Source organism: Boleophthalmus pectinirostris, unplaced genomic scaffold (assembly GCF_026225935.1).
Source record: "Boleophthalmus pectinirostris isolate CB_2022bp ecotype Guang Dong unplaced genomic scaffold, ASM2622593v1 HiC_scaffold_12, whole genome shotgun sequence".
In the NCBI taxonomy this organism is placed as follows: Eukaryota; Metazoa; Chordata; class Actinopteri; order Gobiiformes; family Gobiidae; genus Boleophthalmus; species Boleophthalmus pectinirostris.
In genome coordinates this window covers 25,621,148-25,643,229 of record NW_026571018.1, presented here as the reverse complement: position 1 = coordinate 25,643,229, position 22,082 = coordinate 25,621,148, and the positions used below count along the sequence as shown (strand labels likewise).

Below are 22,082 nucleotides of genomic sequence, written 5' to 3'. Positions count from 1 at the left end.
ACTAACATGTCAGAGATGTACTTTGGTGCTAGGCTATGGAGAGACTTGTACACAAGCAAAGCTGCTTTAAAGTCTATTCTCTGAACCACAGGAAGCCAGTGCAGAGACCTGATGCTTGTACATCTTTGAGACTTTGAGATGAAAATTCAACCTCAAGAGGTCAACAGCACAAATAAATTATGCCTGTAAACCTGTAAACTTGAAGGTCTGTTGTTTGTACCCATAACATCATATTCATTCATATCATTCAATTTTTCATTTTTAATCAGTTCTTCCTGCGCCTCTTGTCCTTGGATTTTCACACTCCACTGTAGATGTAGGCCACATTGTCTAGGACAGCCTTTCCAACCACTCTCACCATACGCATTTAAAGTAGAGCTTGTCCCAAAATAACTTCTCCAATTCTGGCAAACCCTCCAAAACCTCACATATAGACAAAATACATAAGGCTGCGTTGTTACATTGTTATATTGCCCTGGATATTTCTTTGAGAGTGCATTCAGATGTCGAGCTGTCAGTGTTTTTTTGGTGGAGTCAGTGTGGGCTGTCAGTGCTCGGTATATTTGAAGGCAGCAGCTGTCAAGTAACAAAACCTGCATTTATACAGTAATTTTTATGTTAATTTTGCCATTAGAATATCCCTTCTGTGAAAGTTAACCCTGCATATAAGAGCTGCTTACTGTTCAAGTTTTAAGTCATGAAAATTAATTATTAGCCTGTTGTGTTGCAGTTACTTCTTGTGAGTTGAAGTAGAGTGGGAGGAGGTGGCCAAACAAAGTAAAAATGTCTTAAGAGGAAGGTGCGCTCTTAAAAGTTGTTGACTTTCTGAAAATCCCTGTTTATTATTCCCTACAGCTTTCATGGCCTTTGCGTAACATGCTTTCCTCTCCGCAGTAATGGTTTTCCAGTGCGATTTGGATTGGGAGGAAGACATGCTCCAGGATTTGTCGATAACATTTTACTCTGAGCTCACAGGGGGATTTACTGACAGTTTTTATTGCACGGTTATGCTGTTGGAGGCCCGCTGTTATGGACGATAAAATTATATGTATATTCAGAAATGCACTAACTTTTAGGCTTTTAATATAGACCCACCTCAAAATGCATGAAACATAAAATTATGAACAGAGCTATGCAAAGGTTTTATATAATTCCTAAAAGAAAATATTTCAGTGGTATGTTTCCAAAATAATCACAGTTTCAAGACAAGCAATGGGGATTTCTCTCAATAATATTCATGGGTCAGAAGTCCTCAAAATGGTTTCCATTACAGGAAAAAATTGTGACTGAAAACTAGCGATAAATGTATAAGTAACATTATGAGTAATAGAGTTATTACTCACCCTTATATCTGACAGGAAGTAGAGCTAAATTGAGCCCACACTGAAGCCCACCAAGTTTTCTGAAGTGAATTTCCCGTTCATTATACCCATAGACATTTATAATATTTTAAATATTAAGAGTTTAAAGGCATAACAGAGGCAGAGAATAACCAGCTATGCGACAAGTAATGTCCAGACAGAGACTGTAGATATAAATGGACAAAGCTAATGCGCTAGTCGCCACATTCCAAATAGGAAGTTTGCATGCAGCTCTTCTGGCTCCTTCTGACCCTGGCTCCACATTGGAATATCGTGGCCCCTGTCTCTGATGCTTGTGAGTTTCATTTGAGTGGTGCTATGGGGGACGTCACACTCACTTACTCCATTTTTTATGCAGTCTGTGTGTCCATATCATTATTTTCAGTCCAATAAACTTTGGTTAATTGGACATTGGTTAATAAAAGAAACATTTTCACAAAATTATATTTTCTTTTGAAAAGACAATGTGAAATTTAAATACATTGAAGTGGCTGGTCACTGTTGAGCTCCATTTTGAATACCAGAAATATTTGATATAATGTCCAATGTACTGTATGTATTCTTAATTTTAAATGGGAAATACAATCACATTTAGTTTCCTATTGCAGTGACTTTCTGATCACATAGTTCACTAATATCAAAAATCGTAAACAGATTATATGCTAAAATACTTTGCTACAACACACATCCTCCCAAAATGATTTCACCTTGTGACCGTTTATCTGCGATTGAGGACAATACAGTTAATTAGAGCCAGTCCCACTGAGTGTGTTCTAATCTCGAGGCTGGAGATAAGACAGATTTATGGAGTCTGGTGTGGAGTGGACTCTTAGTGGAGATAGAGTGCTTTTAGTCTGCTTCGAAGTGAAAACATTTTGTCTGTTTTGATGGCTCTTTACAATTAAATAAACATAATGAGGAGTTAAAAGCATGCTATATTTTACTAAAACTGATTTTACATAATGTGTCCCACATTCAGCTTGTCCTTTTTGAGGTCTGGTCACAAAAGCAGCCACGGGAGAGGCATAAGTAATAGATTTCCCTCTAAAGTAAGATGACTGATGAAAAATAGCAGAGGTGGACGAAGACCATGAATAACATTACAAGAGTTTTGAAATAGAAATAAACACAAGTGATACTTGTCAAACCTTGTATGCACTTGTTTGATTTATTGTTTAGATTAGAAATATATTACTGTGAAAGAACTAAATCAGAGCTTGATTGTACACAGTTTATATTATCTTACTTTTACTTAACTAACTTTTTTTTTTAATGTCACTTTTTTAATTGTCACTAGTTAAATTGTACTTCTTGTAGTAGTTTTCTAGAACCATACTATTTTGCATTATTTAATGTTTTGTCAGATTGTCTTAATCACAAATTAGACATTATATTTAGATAATTACACATATCGTTACTCATACTTAGTAGTTTCCCCAAATATTTTACTGTTACTTGAGTTATTTCTGTAATTGTTCTCTCACTTGAGTACATTTTGTGGCTACAACTTTTTCTAAAATGAATTCTGCCATTAACAATAAAGATCAAGACTACATTATGAGAAATTTAGAGTAAACTCCAAGAATGGACAATTATTGTGGTAATCCAATATTCTAATATTTATTTGCAGATCAATACTGACAGTTAATTCACTTAATCTGAACAGTCAGGAGCTCGTAGATATCCACAGATTTAACACTGTCTGAGGAGATCTGAAGGGGTCAAATCCAGCTGCCAGCCGCCTCTCCTAATCTGATAACTGTCTGGATTATGTCGCCTGGCCCCATGAATATATCCACAATTACAAGAGCAACGACAGAATACAGACACCATGCTGGATCCATTTACTCCCACGACCCTGTGTGATCCTTGTCCTCATTGTTTACTGGCGCTATGGTGATGGGCAGCAGGCAGAGGAGAGGAAAAATGGTGTTACTATCAATCTTACTATTAATCAGGTTATTTCATTTGGCTATTCTTGAGTAGTTTATGAAGCTATAGGATGTCATGGCTACAATCTAAGAATGGGACAATAAGCAATAAGATTTATCATGATAAAAAGTGTAGACACTAATTGTTCATTTCATATATGTGTGATAATCGCCATAATGTCAACAGAATGGGCAGAAAAAAGGTACTTATCCTTAATTTTCTTAAAGTACAAAAACAGTTGTTTAAATATGGAACCTAATGATGATACTAAAATTGTAATTATTCATATTTTTATAACTGTCAGCAACTTTAAGAATTATTGTGATATAATTGATAATTGCAATTATTTTGGCCATCATTACACCAATTTTTAATATCATACCATGTCCCAGTCACATGTAATTTTAGAATTCCTTTTTATGAGTGAATGGCAGGGAGTGTACAGCTTTCGTTTCTCAAAATATTCAGATACATAGAATATGACTTGGGTGTAACAGTGGCTTACTATTTGAATAAAAAGAGCACTATTTCTCCATAGAGATGTTATTGCTTTTCCTGAGATGTTCCATAGATTTAATGCCATACTGAGAAGGATTATAGGCTAAGCAAAACAAATCTCCATATAGACAAGCAGGTGGCAAAACCCCAACCAGAAAAGCGATATATACTGAACCTTTAACATATTTTTCAACTTCAAATTGAGTTTTTCTTTAATTATATAAAACTTCCTTGATCTAACCTTTATTGCACAACGGATCACATATTCAGTTAATGAGCAAACTCCAGCAACAATTTGTCAAAGATTGTCAGGAGAAATTCAGTGAAATTTCTATGACCAATTCTTGTCTTTCAGTTTTGCATTCAGGCCATTTCAGTACAGTGTTCTCAGATTATCCAGAAACTTTTAAACTTAACTTATTCCCACACGTAGCCAACTTTCTGTTATCATAGCACGTTTATATTAACTAATTTTCTGCTTAGTTTGCCCAAAGTAATTCACGCTAAGATGAGCAATGTGAAATCCCATAGAGTGCTTTTGTCAATGGTGCAGGGACTCAATTGTCAGGCAGGTTCAGTCTTTTAACCTTTGTACTTTTTCATTTTTCTGTTCAGCGAATCAGAAAAAAATGATTAATTTGCGGCATGTTGGTGCTTCCTGCTTTTATGGACCTACAAAATAAATTTAGTTTTGACATATAGTATGAGTCAGCCCGTCAGTGTCAAGGATTCTTAACAAAAATGAGACTCACTGGACAGAATATTTGGTACAGGAGTTAGAAGTTTGTATCAAATCACTGCCTCCAGAGACTGCTGGTCTAATTTAATAATTTTCTTGCAAAGCTGTTTTCACAATTTTGTAGAACAAAAATGGGAGGGTAGTTATTGAGTAGCAGTTGTGTGGTCAAAATTACAAAATGACTGCAGTTGAAATTTGGTTTGTAATAAAACAAATCCTTATCAGAACTCATCTGCTCTAGCACTAATGCAGAACCAAACCAGGTCCTCTAATCAAAGACAAATAATAATGAGCTGAGGAGTGCCACGGGAACATTGATATATTGGAGTAGTAATAAATAAGTATAATAATTCTGTGGATTTATAGCACTCGCATTGCATTATTAACGCTCTCCACATATCTGATGCTGACAGCTTCGGTCACGCTGCCTAGGAGCTGACTGATGGAAACATTGAGTCCTTGGGCAAGGCCGGTGTCTTGCCAAAGGATACAATGGAGAATGCAATGGTCGAAGCTGAGATCAAACCACTGACATTTGAGTCTGTGGGCAAACTGAGCTACTGTTGTCCAATGTACACAAATATATTTATGAATGTGGTTAGTTTTGCACCGTTGGGCTCAGTGCAGATATGCTGTTTAACTGTCATATTGCATTTTTACCTGGTTTATGGTTAATATTTAATTACTAGTCCTGTCTATCCACATGAAACAAACTCAAGAAATTCAGTGTCAGCACAAATATTTTAAATTTATTGTAGTAGCCTCAAAAAGTGGTGCCATTATTCAACCCCTAAGACTTACCGTACTTGTTGTCGGTTGAAAGGACTTAAAAGTGTAAGTGAGATAAAGTGAGATTGACACGTTTGTTTGGCATTGCAGATCGCCGTGTGGAACTCGTACACCGGCATGAACCTGACGGAGAGTGACCGGGACAAGAATAACAATGTGACCGACTCTCTGGCCAACAGGACTCTCATTGTCACCACGATTCTGGTGAGGAAACAAGGTTAACACTAGGACGCTATAGAGGAGAGGAGGAGACACTTGAGGGATGAGGAGAGGAAAGGAAGGAAGCTCGCTCTTGAGAATATGGGCTCAAAGACACTGGAGGTTGAATATATAGAACTACCGTATGCCCTAGGACTGCTATATGTTGTATAGTATATAACAGTTTCCAAGTTTACCACAGCACCACTATGTCTGAATCATAAACATACACTGACATATATTTGCTCTTTTTAAGTTTAGTTTATTAAAGGTGAATTGTGTAACTTTTCTGGTGGAGGGTCCGTCACATACTTTTCTCCAACGAAATGTTATTGCTTTGTCTGGAATTTCTTTTCTGACCAAACCAGAACAAGTTACAGGTCAGATCTGTGGAGAAGCAACCCCACTCACGGTCAGAATGCCTGTTTTTATTTTTAGTATTTTGTAAGACAGAGACGTTTAATGTCATACTGTGGAACATTCCAGGCCGAGCAATGACATCTCCATAGAAACAAACAGGTGACGGACCCTCCACCAGAAAAGTTACCCAATGCACCTTTAAAATCCCTTTAGCTTCAGATCAGTTGCAATCCTTCCCAGAGTCTCCTCATGTTCATCACATGCATTTTAGTTTTATACTTTTTTGATACACACACACAGTACTAGCAAATTAAATATTTGTTTCACTACTACTACCACAATGTACAACTATAAGAAGTGAGAAGACTTGAACTTGACTCTGGTTTACTGTGACTTTGTACTGCCAGACCATCTGCAGTTGTTTGCTTCTTTGAACTGTTACCAATAACAAATCACTTTTCCTTTTTCTCATTAGACTTAGACAAGCTTTATTAATCCACAAGGGAAATTACTTGAATTAAACTTTTCTTTAATACATAACAGTTATAGCTACATTGTGTTACTTTTAATTTCACATGTACATTTAGTCTTGTCTTTCAAACAGGAAAATCCATATGTGATGTATAAAAAGTCGGATAAAGAGCTTGTGGGGAACGACCGATTTGAAGGTTACTGCCTGGACCTGCTGAAGGAGCTGTCAAACATCTTAGGGTTTACATATGAAGTGAGACTGGTGGCTGATGGGAAATACGGAGCCCAAAACGATAAAGGAGAGTGGAATGGAATGGTCCGCGAACTTATCGACCATGCAAGTTCATGTTTTTTTTTTACTTATAAATCTTCTTTTTAATATATATATATAACTGTATAACTGTAAAATGTATAATGATTGACCACAAAATGAAATTACCATTTCAACAGATGTCGTTAAGTACTTATTAATCTGCCAGTCTCAAGCATTGAAATATATGAGCATAAGACAAAATAATGTTTTGTCACTATTTTCCAATGTCAGAAGCATCTTTTACATTATTAGACTTCTGAAAACATACATACTATTTGAAAAGTCCTTCAGCAAGATGTAGAAGTCCATAAAATAAATAATATTGAAAATGGTTTCAAGTGTATAGCAGTCTGTCAAATGTTAGAACACTGTAGACAAAAGCATTTCTCAAATATTGAAATTCAATAGTAATTAAATTTGATGTTATGTTATGTTTGAATCTAATAACCCTTGTCACGCAACATTCTCCAAGACACAGATATCACAACTAACCATGTATCTTAATAAACCATGCTAACCTTTGAGATTAGACTTGAAGTCACTGATTAGTCACTTAAGTAATGAACATGTATTACAAAGCATTAGTTGCATTCATTGCATTTAGATACGATGTTGTAGAATAAATTGAAGTAGCTTGAGAGTTGTATGTAGAGGCAGTGTGGCTGGAGTTCTAACCCAGGAGAAGTTTATTAATCATCAGTGCTGGATCCAGAGACGTGACCACTCAAGATGTTGTGATAGTATTGTCCACCCCAGACTAGTCCAGCCCGGCTTGTATGCTTCCACTGTAGGGAATATTACACCTCTGATCATGTAAGCCAAGATAACAAGGGCTGAGCAAACTGGCACGAAACAGAAATGCAATTTCTCTATCAATCAGAAGATATAATTTAATTCCAATGACAATAAATGAAGAAATAAGAAATAACATATCATGATCATCATTGCCAAAAAGGCTTTCAAATGTTTTTTGAATGTTAATACATTAGTACAGATCTTTTTTAATATAGCGTATGGACTTTTTCAGTTGTTCTGTTCTGACACTCTGTTGACGTACACAAAAGGCCAACACTGAAAATCTATATGTAGACATAATAAGATTGCTTGTTTCATATCCACTCCGTCTCTCTGTGCTTGTATTTTGAATTTATTAGGTGGCTGACCTTGCTGTGGCTCCTCTGACCATCACGTATGTGCGAGAGAAAGTAATAGACTTCTCCAAGCCCTTCATGACACTGGGCATCAGTATTCTGTACCGCAAACCCAACGGCACCAACCCGGGCGTCTTCTCCTTCCTCAACCCCCTTTCCCCCGACATTTGGATGTACGTGCTGCTAGCGTGTACCGGGGTCAGCTGTGTGCTCTTTGTCATTGCCAGGTACGAGACACAACAGGGATCAATTCATGTGATGAAAGACTGACATAACACAGACACACAAGAATGCCATAGTAGTGTTCAAAGGGTATCTGAAGTAGTACAAGAGCTGTGGTTTAAATTGACTACAAAACACATATATGTAATAAATTGATCTGTTTTACAAATAGATTTCATACTACTACTACCACTACTGCTCCTGACTGCTTGGATGGGTTAAATGCAGAGGACAAACAAAATGTACCTTAACTTTATCTATTTCCATGGAGACAAAAAGCTAATGCAAGCAGATATAAGATAAGATATAACATGTCCATGGAGACAGGTAGGCAGCAGACACACTTCTAGAAAAGTGCGTCTTTAAGCTAGGCCTATACAGGTATTAATTCCGCAACGCCAACAGAATGCTAAAACGGCTGCTTTCACTTTGGCTGCGGCTTTCAGTCCCTATTATACTGTATTATCAAGCACTAATCAATCTTTACTGAAAACTTTAAAATTACTTTCCCCTAAAAGCTGTTCAGCTGAAAATATGTCTGCAAAAACTATGGTCGGCTAATAACCAAATGAACCTATATAAAATGTCATTTGTCAAGATCCAATCTACAAATGATTGAATGATCTGCACATATATTGTATACATGATTTTTATTAAAATATGCAAAAAATTACTTCACCGGGTACACATAACTGACTTACACATGGCCAGTTTAAATTCAACTAATATAAAAATCACTTTTCCAGCATTTTCTAATCCGCTCATGGAGAACTGTACGTACCCTGTCCCTTTTTAAAATAGCACATCTGAGGGTTAACTCAAATTGGTCTCTATAAAGACTGCCTGTATTTTAAATGGCCCAACTGTGAGCTAGTGGCAGATTGGAATAGCTGGCATACGCATGTGAATCCTTATTTTGCATGTCTATTAAACTCACCAGAAATAAGGGTTTAGCAGCCTGTCAGTTCCAGGATAGCTTTTTTTATTTAGTGATTAATACACAGCCCAGAGAAGGTGTTAACTCCCTCGTCACCTCTCCAGCCTGGACCACCGCTGGCTCTGAAATAGATTTGTTGTGGAAATCAAAATGCAAATCAAGGTGAGGCGGGGAACTGTGAATTATACTGGTGAACAAGCGGAAACATGTCTAGATTAGTTATTTGTGACTGCTCCTGTGTGCCGCATCAGTAATTAATATGCTTTACTATGGAGGCTATAAACTCAAGCAATGAAGTTGCTGTGTTTGTGAGGTGCACCTGCAGAGATCTGACAAGGTAACAGGAAATATTATATTAAGTGTATTTAATAGTATGACATATGTCATTACTTTTGGTAATTATCGTTGTCAGCCATTAATCTCTATTAAAGTTATAGTCCAGGTCAGGTGATATTTTACCATTTTTGTAGAAATTAAAAATAAAATAAAATAAATCCTTACAGATTGTATTCCAGATGAAAGGTAAACACAGTTACATACATAGGCATTCCAAGCATGCGTTTACAATACATAATGAGACGATACATTTTAAGAGGATTTAATTTTCAATTTAAATATTTTTGTCTTGCAGATTTACTCCTTATGAATGGTACAACCCCCATCCGTGCAACCCATCCTCCACTTTAATCCAAAACAACTTCACTTTACTCAACAGCTTCTGGTTTGGAGTGGGCGCTCTCATGAGACAAGGTACACATTTTTTGCCTTTGCTACTTCAATAAAACTTGTTTCTCTCTATGCATTTTTAAAAGATGTTATTTTATGTGTATTACTAAAATACCAGTTTGTTTTTGTACCCTGTGGGCAGATTTGAATGTAATAAATTCTCTATATTTGATTGAATGGCCATCAAATTCAGCTTACTGCTGTCTTGTGTATTCTGTCCATTTCATAGATACAACATTATTTTCCCCGTCAGACATATTGATTTTGCCTGGGAAGAAAATGCTAAAAATATAAACCATGTGTAATTCTCAAGACCAAAATAAATACTAAAATGTTATTCCCACATGAACCACAGAAGTAAGTTTGTTTACAAATATTTTGGATCCATTTTTGGTCAAATGTTATACTTAGTGGGTTTTAAGGTTATTTAGTATCGCAGTAGTGACATACCTATTTTTTACCTCTGGGCTGACTGAGTGAAGTTTTGTTAGAATATTTTTACTAATAACAGTAAAAAATTATTATTATTTTTTTAATTTGCAGTAATAACATGAAAACAACAAGTTGAATCCCATGTGTAAATCCATTTCTGAATTTAGGAAGGCAATTAACTTGTTTCTATAGAGTTTTCTGCTTATTATTTCTACTGAGTTTTCCCAATTTATGTAGTTGTACAAAATATTACACCAATTAGACACAACCTTTGCCTACAGTTGGAATAACTTCAGCAATATCAGCTACCTTAGCTCATGTGCGTCACCTCCCACTGCTTCAAGATATTTTTATCCGTACTTTTGTTAAAGGAACTGTTCGCAAAGATTTTGGTTTTACATTTCCTGTCTGTGTCCCTAGATACTGTATGAAGTAAAAGTGTTCAAATCATATAGAGCTTTTCTAATGCTGATTTATTCTTTGTTACAAACAAGTGATGGTTTAGGCCCTGGCAACTCAGGTTCTGAATCTATGGGTATTATGTGCTATAACCCCCAAGTTGAGAACTGTTTATCTAATGTAATGTAAATCTGCTAAAACACCAAGACACAGAATCAAGCATCAAACTACAATGTTACAGGCAGTAGTCATACTGTAAATACTGGTCTGTGGTGCCAGTGCTCTCTGAGACATACATAATGGACTAAATCACTGAAATTAGTTTGTGTATTATTTTGTGATTTGTCATGTTTTTTTTGTTTTTTTTTCATAAAGTATTGGCCATATGGGAACTGTTTGGTTAATTTGTTAATGCTAAAAAGATTCCTGATGCATTCATTTTGTCTAATAAAACCTTAAAACCCTGATTTGATAATTGGAGACCTGGGCTTTCTGTATGAGCTGATGTTAATAAGCATCACAAAATATTTAGAGATTATTCAAACTTAATTTAATAACAAGTTTTGATTAAACACTAAATCAACATTCATGATGTGTTGTTGCTACACTGATGGAAGCTAATGGTAGACTGAAATGGTAAACTGTAATTATGTATCAATTATAGTCCAGATAAAAAGGCAGAAGAAGAAATAGAAACACCACAATAACATATTTTGTATAAAACATTATGATGCATCACACCAAAATGTTGCAGAAGCTTTTTAATGTACAGGTATAGGGGGCTCTATTGGAATGTGAGCTTTACTAGTGCTGGGCCTTGAGTTCTAGGTCGTCAGCTTCTCTAGTCGAGGGACCTCTTCTAATCCACCTTGCCCACAGTGTCTGCGTACACTGGTGTGTGAATGGGTGAGTGAATGGGTGAGTGGTTCCTTGTTGTAAAGCGCTTTGAGTGCCTTGAAGGTGGAAAAGCGCTATAGAAAAATGTGACCATTTACCATCATTGCATTTGGCTGTCAAGATTTGAGATTATTGCCTTCATTTTCATCAATTCCCCATATGACTTGGGGACCTCCTGAAATCATTTTGCAACCTTCATAAGGGCTTGTAATTCTTGTTTTCCTTAATTTTCCACATTAGCTGTTTTGACTCAGCTTATTCTTTTAATGTACTTTCATTTACTGCATTGTGAATAAAAAGGCTGTACATGTTGCTGCAGGTTCGGAGCTGATGCCCAAAGCCCTGTCCACTCGGATTGTTGGTGGCATCTGGTGGTTCTTTACGCTGATCATTATATCTTCGTACACGGCCAATCTAGCTGCCTTCCTCACAGTGGAGAGAATGGACGCGCCCATAGACTCAGCAGACGACCTCGCCAAACAGACGCGTATAGAGTACGGAGCAGTGCGGGATGGGTCCACTATGACCTTCTTTAAGGTACATCTTAAGTATAAATAATTGGAGTTTTTTAAGAGTTGTTCTGTTATTGTGCTTGAACCAGGAGAGAAACTGAAAAATGAGTAATATTTGATGAATAATTTATTGAATGGATAGACGTTTGACAGCATTGCAGTGAAGGGAGAAATTTGGGGATTATAGATGTTATGTCTTTCTGCTTGTGGTGGTGAAGAGGAAATAGACAAGAGAAAGTAGACGGGTGGTTTTGCTGCTGTGGTGGGGATGGGCAGAAACCATAGCATATAACTGAAATAGCCAAGTAATAACAGAGAGGGAAAAATATATATTTAACTTTGTACTCTTAAGAATATTGGTTTACTTTCTATACTGGCATGTTTATTGTAATAAAATGTACAGCATAACCCCAAAACATGGAATACATGAGAGATGATGCTTAATCAAAGCTATAGGGTTACATTCAACAGCATGTACTACTTAATGTGTGTGAGTAGCTAGAAGCCAAGTGTTTTGCCCAATCATCAAGTGTACACAGCCATTTAGCATCATCAAAAGAAGTGTTGACAGAGCAGGAAAGAGGCAGGAAGTGCTTGTATCTGCTGGAGTGTGTTTTGCTGTGCGCTGAAGCAGGGCCTGCATTCACTTTGCTCCTGTATTATATAATGCATGAGTTCTGTGCTGTCCTCGGGCCGTCCTGTCACATCCTCCCCTCTCTCTCCCCTCTCCTTTTCCCCCTCTCCTTTCCACACTTCCTCTCAGCTCAGCAGGAGTGATCCATGCGCCCTCCTGATCCTTCCAGATTGCACTAAGTGATTACCGCCACCGCAGCCCAAAACACCAAGACGCTGTTTGTGTGTGCGTGGACGACTCGAACAAATTGAATCAGCTGGAGGAGATTTAGAGCACAGCTGTCCCATTTTATTCTGACTGTGCAAAAATAACACTGACACTTAAACTCAACTGCTAACACTCCAGAGGTCCTGACAAATCCTGCTCCCCAGTGAACCTGAAGAAGGCCTGTTATAAGATTATATGTAACACACTATTTCACAACGAGGTAAATATGTGTTTAAAGATTGTGCTTTTGGAGTGTTTAGTGCAGGGAAAAGTTCAACCAAGGACAGGAGTTGAGAATTACCATTAGCAATACACAAAAGGTCATATAACCTAGAATGTCTTTTTTAATATCAGTTATTTTGGTAGTGCCCTATTGTGATAATATTGGTACTGTGTGTACTGTGTACCATATCAAACTACAGGAAATCTGACCTGTGATTACCACCCCAATATGAAGCCCTTTATTAGATTTGAGGAAGCAGGTTTGTTCATATGAGTCATATTTAATTGACTCTGAACCTTGGAATGTTATGTTTAGTCTTATTGTGTACTAAGCTGACAAGAATACTGCACTGCTTTGGTTCATGTAAAATTGAATCTCTCATCTTTCAGGAGGCCGCTAAACTACAGCAATTACAGTTATTGCTTCAAAAAAGGAGATTTTTTTTTTTTCTTTCATAGACTTTGTAGTACATTGACAAGCTTATGAGACGGTGTTTGAAAAGCATCAGAAATTAGTACAGCACGGTTGTTAAAACTACAAAAACACAGACATAAGGACCTGGGTTTGATTTCTCAGTAGTGCAGATGTTTTTTGTGCTTTTGATTTTCTTTGTGTCTGGATGTACATAAAAGATTTCACAATTGGCTAATCCTCCAGCTAATCCTGACCAAGACCTGGCTCATGATCTGAGAATGGTCCCATTGGGTGCACTTCAATTGGCTTCTGCTCCTGACACTTTGCCACAGGGATATTGTTGAATGGATCAAATTGGTGAAATTTCCTGCAGGCACAATGTAGTTAAAGCTATACCTGACTTTTATGTCTCCTGGTTCCAGTGAATTGCTTTTTTACCAGTTTAGTGAAGTGTAATATAAAAGCAGCTATGTGAGAAAGAAATGAGACAGGAAAATATCACCTGTGCATGCATGGAAGGTGTTTTGTTGTGTTTGTTGTAATTATGTTGTAATTGCCCGTGACACTATATCTTGTCCAATCAGGAGGAGCGTAGTTGGAAGAGAACCATGTAGTAACAAATACCCTGTGATTATCCCAGACGATGTTTGTCTGTCATGGTGTAATATTTGACGAGGGAAGGGACTAAGTGAGCAGGGCAAGCAAACTAAAATACGTTCTTCATTCATGATTCAACTATGGTGCACTATGTAACTTTTTCATTTGGTGTTAGGCATCTTCTTTTTTTCTTTGGATATGTCATTGCTGTGCTTAGAATGTTTCACAGTATGACTTTAAACAACTCCACCTTACAGTTATTCAATTACAAGTGGTTTTACTGCTCAAAAATAACCAGAAATACAGACATTCTGACTGTGAGCTGGATCGCCTCTCCACAGATCTGACCTGTATCTTGGCCTGGTTTGGTCTCTATGAGGTTTAATGCCATACTGTGAAACATTCTAGACAAAGCAGTAATATATCCACGGAGAAAAACATTTGACAGACCCTCCACTAGAAAAGTTACACAATGCTTCTGTAAGTAACTACAAAATCAGGTCCACTATCTCTGTCCCATTTTTATCTCTGGCAAAATGGAACTGTCACTCAAATATTTATAATTACTTACACTCCTACATCTGTATTTGAGCATTCTCAGTTTACAAACAACATCACTTTGTCACATCTTCCTTGTTTTGACAGAAATCCAAAATCTCCACATATGAGAAGATGTGGGCGTTCATGAGTAGCAGGAAGAACACAGCTTTGGTGAAGAACAACAAAGAAGGCATCACTCGAGTCCTCACCACAGACTACGCCATGCTGATGGAGTCTACAAGCATCGAATACATCAGCCAGAGGAACTGCAACCTGACACAGATCGGAGGGCTCATAGACTCCAAGGGCTACGGAGTGGGCACGCCAATAGGTAAGAGGATTAGGAGGCCAAGGCATAACTGATGGATTATGGGTATTAATGTAGAGAAGAGTTTAAGTAACATGGCAGATGACCATAAGTCCAAGAATTTTCTGTTGTTTTGTGGACGGTAAGAAAAACGCAATTACATGAACACAACCACAGATGAGGTGTTCATACAATATCTATTTCCATGCATTTTTTAGAAGATATTTTGGCCTGGAGGCTTTATTGGATTGGACAGTTGTAGCATGAAATGAAGAGAGAGAGAGTTGAGACATTTGACAAATGATTGTAGCCGGAAAGCTTACTCATGGCACTCAGGTATCAACAAACTCATATGCGCAACACCTTACACTGCTACACCACAGGCAAGCACATTTCTATGCATTTTAATATAATTTTATACAAAAAGAAGTGATTTATTTCAGTATGATTTAACTTTTCCAATAAAGTGAACTTGTCATAAGATCAATTTGTCATATAAAGTTTTCTTACACTTTATTCTGGCCCCTTTAGACACCTGTTTGCGTAAAAGGTCTTCAATTATCTACAGAAATAAACTAATGACTGAATGAGACAGTAATGAGTCTTTTATAACAGCTGTGAGGTGCTGAAAGCTGACCTTGTTTAAAGCTTTAAAATGTTAGTTATAATTATCCTGAAAATGTGCTTAAACTTAATAACACCAGATGTTCAAATCATAAAATTATAGTGAAAAGCTAGTTGGTAATTTGACCCCTTTCCTCCCAACAAGACTTTGGCTCTTTTGACCTTGATACTGAGGTGAGATTCTGAGAGGGTTTGAGAGAAAAGGTGAAATGATGTCAGATATATATTTCAGTCGTAAGAAGTGCTATATAAATGTAACCTTTGACTGCCTATTTTCCAAAACACAACTCAAAGCTCTGTTTACCTGTATAATATTTTCTTGCTTGTTGCTTGTAGGTGGATCTAATAATAGTGAAAAACATACACACAAGATATCTTTGGGCAATGATTTTCAATGGTCTACATGTATAGTCATCAAAATAACAGACAACTACACATTCTCATTCACGCTTTTATGGTTCAAAGATTGCATTTTATCTAATCACATTTATATTAGGTTTATTATGTAGTACAATTAATAGAAAATACTAACTTTTTGTCCATGCAGTTTGTTATGAAGCTTATTGAGTGCTGTCACATAAATATATTTAAGTTTTTTGTTTCAATGTACCCATTTGAGAAAAATTTACCTTGCCCCAGAACCAAGCTTAGCCAAGCCTATTGTAAAAGCATCTCTTGGGGTCTAAATAAGTCAGCTGTGTACTGTCTGCATCTAATTATAAAGCGTGGTGCATAGTGCATAGTGTGTGGTGAGCATGCTAGCCATTGTTAACTTTAGAAAAACTCCGCACTGGTCTCCAGGAGTTGTGGAGCTGTGATTCTTTAGAAACTTGTAGTGGTGAGGAATAAGTGAGGAATAACTTTGGACCACTGCAAACAATTTAAAATGAACTAGTTCTGCAATGTTGGCCTGGGTCTACCACTGCCTTATTTGACACCAGTCTCTTGCTGTTTTTGAATTTAGAATTTATTATTACCATTTATGTATTTTTTCTCTTTGTTATTACAACATATTGTAATGTGTGAGCTACTGTGTCCAACTAATATTCCCTTGTGGACCAATAAAGTTTAGGTGTAAGTCTAAGTGCATCATAAGTATATTTTTGTTCTTGCTTAGGTTCCCCATACCGCGACAAAGTGACCATAGCCATCCTCCAGCTGCAGGAGGAAGGAAAGCTGCACATGATGAAGGAGAAGTGGTGGAGGGGCAACGGCTGCCCCGAGGAGGACAACAAAGAGGCCAACGCTCTCGGTGTAGAGAACATCGGGGGCATATTCATTGTGCTGGCGGCCGGCCTCGTGCTGTCTGTGTTTGTGGCCATTGGAGAGTTCATCTACAAGGCCCGCAGGAACGCTGACATAGAGGAGGTCAGTGAGAGGGCGTGGATCATCCAATTAGCAACATGAAATATAGTGCTTTTTAGTATAGCCTTTAAATTCACGCTAATCAGTACTGGTATTTTGCCAGACAGTCATTTTTAACGGGGCTTATTGTGTGTACCATGTAGTTTCAGAACACAGTAACAACTGAGTTACACCAAACCTCCTTTAGACTTTCTAACTGTATGTTTATCTGATATACATACTGAAAACATCAAATATATGAAGTGAGATGAATGGAATTTTGTAGTAATGTAGTAAAGAAAAAAAGTTAAATTACTCTCTTACAACCAAACCTTACAATTATTCAGTCTTTGCTTTGTTTTTTTTTCTTTACTACATAATTCCATATATCTTACTTCACTTACTTAATGTATTTTGTATGTATATCAATTGTATAAAGTAGAAACATAGTAGAAAAAAAAAAAAACATCGAATGAGAGGGAGAGTGTATAGCCTAAATACTGTTAACTCCCCATATGGTGTTCGTATACTTTCCTCATAAATTTGGTGAGATTGCTGGCAATGCAGATTTTTCTGTCTTATATTTTTAGCTCCTTCTGTTTGTGTGCAGTCCATTATTTATTTATTTGATGTATATTTTTGGTTCTTTTCTTTCCCTCCATCTTGTGCTTGCATGCTGCGTCAGGCGTTTTGTTTCTTTTACGGGGTGCAGTCTCGTCAGTTCCAGCGGCGCGGCTCCACCTCCTCCTCGGGCACTTCTCTGTCCACTGATCTGGAGAGCGGGCGGCTGCTAGGAGACGACACTGACTAACACTGACACACACAATGCACAACTATAGGTTTGTGAAGAAAATGTGCTGACCTGACCTGACCTGACCTTAAATAAATTCCCAGCTTTTGGTTTGTGCGTTTTTCCATCCTTCACCCGTAGAAACCCTTCTGTCTGTTATCCTAAAGATGTTCTGTTAGTATATTCCCAACAAAATGTGTTCTATCGCTGCTTTACAGTCTTTCTATTTGTATTAAACATCTACTCTATTCTACTTGTACTACTACTAATTGTACTACTACTAATTGTACTACTACTTTTACACTTTCCATACACTAATGATTTTGATGCTACTGCTACGATTTGACCATTATGCAGCCCATACTGGTGAACAACTGCTCCTTTTCCTTCTCATTTTACTGCCTTTTTAACAGAGGTAACTACTACATAGTCCTACTTAATACTGCTACTATTATAAATGCTGCTTTGTCTGCTTCTACAGTATGTGAGAAATGCTAATGTAATGCCTTGCTCTTATTTATATTTAAGCAGTTCTGCATTTTTAGCAAGCAGCTCAGGATTTTCAGCAAGTTACCACCGAATACCTGGCACAAAGTTACGCATAATTAACTGTTGTGTTGAGGCACTCTTGAAACGCCTGCAGGGAAATCAAATGATAGGAAGTTAGTTGAGCGTGTTTCTCACCTCATTAGTTGCTTTGGTACAGAGACTGCGAGGCTGAAATTTGGATAAGAGTGATGGGGAATGTCCTGGGTGAAGGTCCCTCGACACAACCATGTTTTCAAAAGTTAAAATCTGTAACAAAGAGTCGTTGTGAACAGTACAAAGGCGAACTAGGAAAATATTTCTTTGTGCTCTCATGGGTTGGTTTGTTGGTGGATTTGTTCTGGTCAGATTTTGATGAACTGTAAAAATTTAGCTCTGTAAAGGAGAACAAAATAACTTGTTTTGTTGCCTGGGATCCAGAATACACACTTCAATACTTTATGAAGCTGTGAGTCTGGTCACTGGTGAATCTTCCTGTTTTCAAATGAGTGTGATTGACAGGATTAGCCAATTGGGGACATGGTGATTATTCTAGATGTGCCAAGAAAGTGGATTAGGGAATGTCTTTGAATACTTGTAGTTGCAATACCAATGATAATTTATAGTATGGTAGTAGAATTCGTAATACAGATCGGAATCGAATGTCAGGCCCCATTAGCAAAATCTGCCATGTTTGTGTCCAAACGTGCAAAAATTATATACATATTTATATCTTAAACTCACTATGGTCTGTGGTGGTTAACTGAAAAATCAATGGGTGTGATGACACAATCCCAGATTCTATCGTAATTGTGGGAACATTGGTGAACACTCACAGTAATAGCACGGTAACAGGATGGGCAATGTGGTTATATATGTCAGCTCTATTTCCATATTATTACTCCAAAAATATAGACCAGATCTCTTGGTAATTTAGTTTTCATACAGTGTTAGGATAGAATTAAGATTAGGATTAATCATATTACCATGAAATAAACTAGAATGACAGATGTGGCCTGTTTCCCTCAGTAATTACCATGTTATGAACATAATTACACTTAATTTACATTGCTATCCAATTACTGACATTTCTTTTTTTTAAATGTGTTGCTGAAATAATTAATGTAGTTCTATCTTGAAAATATGGTTATAATTGTATAGAAAAATATGATAATTTTTTGTTTCCACCTCCTCTTCTTCTCGTGTCTCTCAGTCTTACTGATGCTGTCTCCAAATCCTGGAGCCTGTCGTGGGAAACCCTGCAGGACGCCACTTTACCTTTTGACGCGCTAAGAGCTAGACTTAGACATGAAAAGCCTGCCAAAGACACCCAAAAACCCTCCGATTTCTCTGTGTGAACAATGATAACGTGCCAAATAAATTTACTAAGCACAGCCTCGAGGAAAGGACAAAGTAAATAGCAAATAAGGAGTATATGGAAGATTAATGAGTTCAATGAAATTCACTATTCTTCAAAAATAATACCAGCCTGGGGCACACATCATCTTGGTTATAATTACCAATTTATGAATTCTTATCTGGCTCCAAGGGCTTCTTTTCTGTGTTTAATTGGATTTTACGATGAGACACCAGTTCACAACATACTGGATACATTTAAATAGTGCTTTGTTGACAGTTCTGGATTTCGGCTGAGTCACAGAGCTGCAGGCGATTCACACATAGGCACTGTTTTTGTTTGTACAGAAATTAGCTGCAGTGTTTTTGAAGTAAAGGCCAGGGTTCCATTATAGAAACAGGTGGGAGATGCTCTCAAGATTATAATAAATGTTGGCTACTTTATATTGGGCTTTACGTTACACAGTCTGACTGTTTAGCTTTAAACCATGTTATCATGTTGTTTCCTCACCACAAACATACCTGGAGTTGTACTTGGTTTCATTCACATGTTTGAGTAACCCTTTATTATTAGTGTCTCTGTATTTCCAAAACTCAGAATGCTTTGTTCCACCTTGTCATGTCATGTTGTGGTAATTTTGAAGTTGACAGGTTTTACCTTTAATTCAGTAAAAATCGGCAATTCCAGGGCTGAAATAATCCACACGATTCTAGTGATGGCGTATGGAAAAAAAAACACAGTGAAGCTCTCCCTGTATTACCCCATGACATCACAAGGAGGAACAGTGTGTTTTCTGTTTGAGAGAAGAATTCAGCCCAGATTTGCTGGGTTTATGTAAATGAAACAAAACACAACTCCTGGTATGTTTATGATGAGTAAACCACTATCCTGCACCATCTCTTCTATGTTTGCTACGTAATTATGACACATTTAGTTTAGCGCCACTAATCCTACTACTAATAATTTTTCTACAAACTGCAAACACAACTACTACTTAGTAAACCCAACCAGTAAGCAAGTTGCAGAATCGTATTCCAGCTAAATTAAAACTTTTTCCTTTTTTGTCCTTTTTGTTTGTTTTTGATCATGAATAGTTCCTTAGAAAAAAAATCCACAAAAGACCAGCTCAAAGTGTTTTGTAAGTAATTACATTTTTTATTTTTTCAGTGCGTGTCAGTGAGTGCACTGATGGAGGAGCTGGGCCTCTCTCTGCAGTGTTACAAAGGCACCAGGCGGAGGTCCCGAGCCCACAGTATCCCACGCTCCACCTGTATGTTCTGCCAGCCCCATCGCAGCACCAAGAGAGATGAAACAACCCGGGACTCTAGCATTTGACCTCTGAACTTTGACCCTGGAGAAGGAGCTGTTGATGAATTAGTGGCACTTTTACCCTTGTCATTGTGTGTAAGTCCATCATGTCTACAGTAGGTGTAGTGAAGTCAACTAAGAAGGTTAGTAGTAATAACTAAAGGAAGCAATCTCATTTTGACATCTGCCTTTCCCATTCAAAACTCTTCTCAACACTGCCATTGTGTAAATGAAAAACATGGATTTTCAATAAAACATTTTTGCATTTTTCTAAACACGTTGAGTTATTTCTTATTTGTCAGTACACGGTCTTGGAGTACATCTGATTTGTCAACTAAATGGTGTCAACTAAATCACATACACATGCTGATTGAAAAACCTCTACTGGGATCTGCGAAATACAAAATGCATGGAGGTAAAATTTTGTTTAGAAAAATAGATAACATTTGTGCAACTATAAAAATGACAGAATCATTTTTCATTTAGCTAACTGTCTTCCCATATTGTACACTTCATTTTTAGCCTGAACACTGTACAGGTCTGTAGTTTAAAAGACAAATGTTGCTCTCCTTGCCTCTGCAGCAGCAATATAATCTCTTAGTTCATGCAACTCTTTTAGCCATTTTTACTCTCATCGTACTGCAGACCTCTTCATCAGATCTCCAGATGTTTGACACGACATATGCGTCTTCTTTGTCTTCATCCATACTGAGTTTCTGCCTTCCTGTCAGCGACAACACATTTAAATGTCAAACTGATTCATTACTACAGCAACTACTACAACTTCTAGTAGTTTTTCCTATTTCAGAATAATGAAAAATTAGGACTGTTGCCATAGTGATTTGGAATTTAAAACGAAATATATCTTTTGAATCAGAGAAAGTCTTCAAAATGTTGCATATACCAGGAAGCTGAAACCCAAAAATACTAACACTACCAGTCTTGTAACAGTGACCCCAGCTCTGGCCACTTCAGTTTATATACTGATGATGTGTCCTTAGGCAAGACATATCACCCCTCTTGCCCATGTATAATTGCCTAAGTGGTGTGTGAGAGCCATTGGTGCATACTGGCTGCTGTGTTTTTTTCATCTAGTCCTAGGGCAACTGTGGCTTCAGTTCGAGCGCACTATGTCCGAGTGTGGGGAATTCATGAATAATGCAATGTAAAGCAACTTTGATTAAAGCACTATAAAAGGCTGTAGGCTATTATCTTTTACATACAGCATTCTAATATCAAACTGACCATCCAAAAGGAGTTAATCAAGTGTTTGCT

General features: G+C 37.2%; 1 protein-coding gene across 1 annotated transcript in view; it reads left to right on the top strand.

Annotated features, from left to right (window-relative positions):
- grik1a (glutamate receptor, ionotropic, kainate 1a) overlaps positions 1 to 20,760 on the top strand; it is a 46,198-nt gene extending 25,438 nt beyond the window's left edge. Inside the window, exons 9-17 of the mRNA XM_020923065.2 lie at positions 5,410 to 5,523; positions 6,482 to 6,685; positions 7,816 to 8,039; positions 9,603 to 9,721; positions 11,745 to 11,962; positions 14,658 to 14,883; positions 16,601 to 16,851; positions 17,513 to 17,666; positions 20,667 to 20,760. Coding sequence (XP_020778724.2) covers positions 5,410 to 5,523; positions 6,482 to 6,685; positions 7,816 to 8,039; positions 9,603 to 9,721; positions 11,745 to 11,962; positions 14,658 to 14,883; positions 16,601 to 16,851; positions 17,513 to 17,638 — 1,482 coding nt within the window. The 3' untranslated portion in view covers positions 17,639 to 17,666; positions 20,667 to 20,760. The remainder of the gene's footprint in view (positions 1 to 5,409; positions 5,524 to 6,481; positions 6,686 to 7,815; positions 8,040 to 9,602; positions 9,722 to 11,744; positions 11,963 to 14,657; positions 14,884 to 16,600; positions 16,852 to 17,512; positions 17,667 to 20,666) is intronic.
- The last annotated feature ends 1,322 nt before the right edge of the window (positions 20,761 to 22,082 follow it).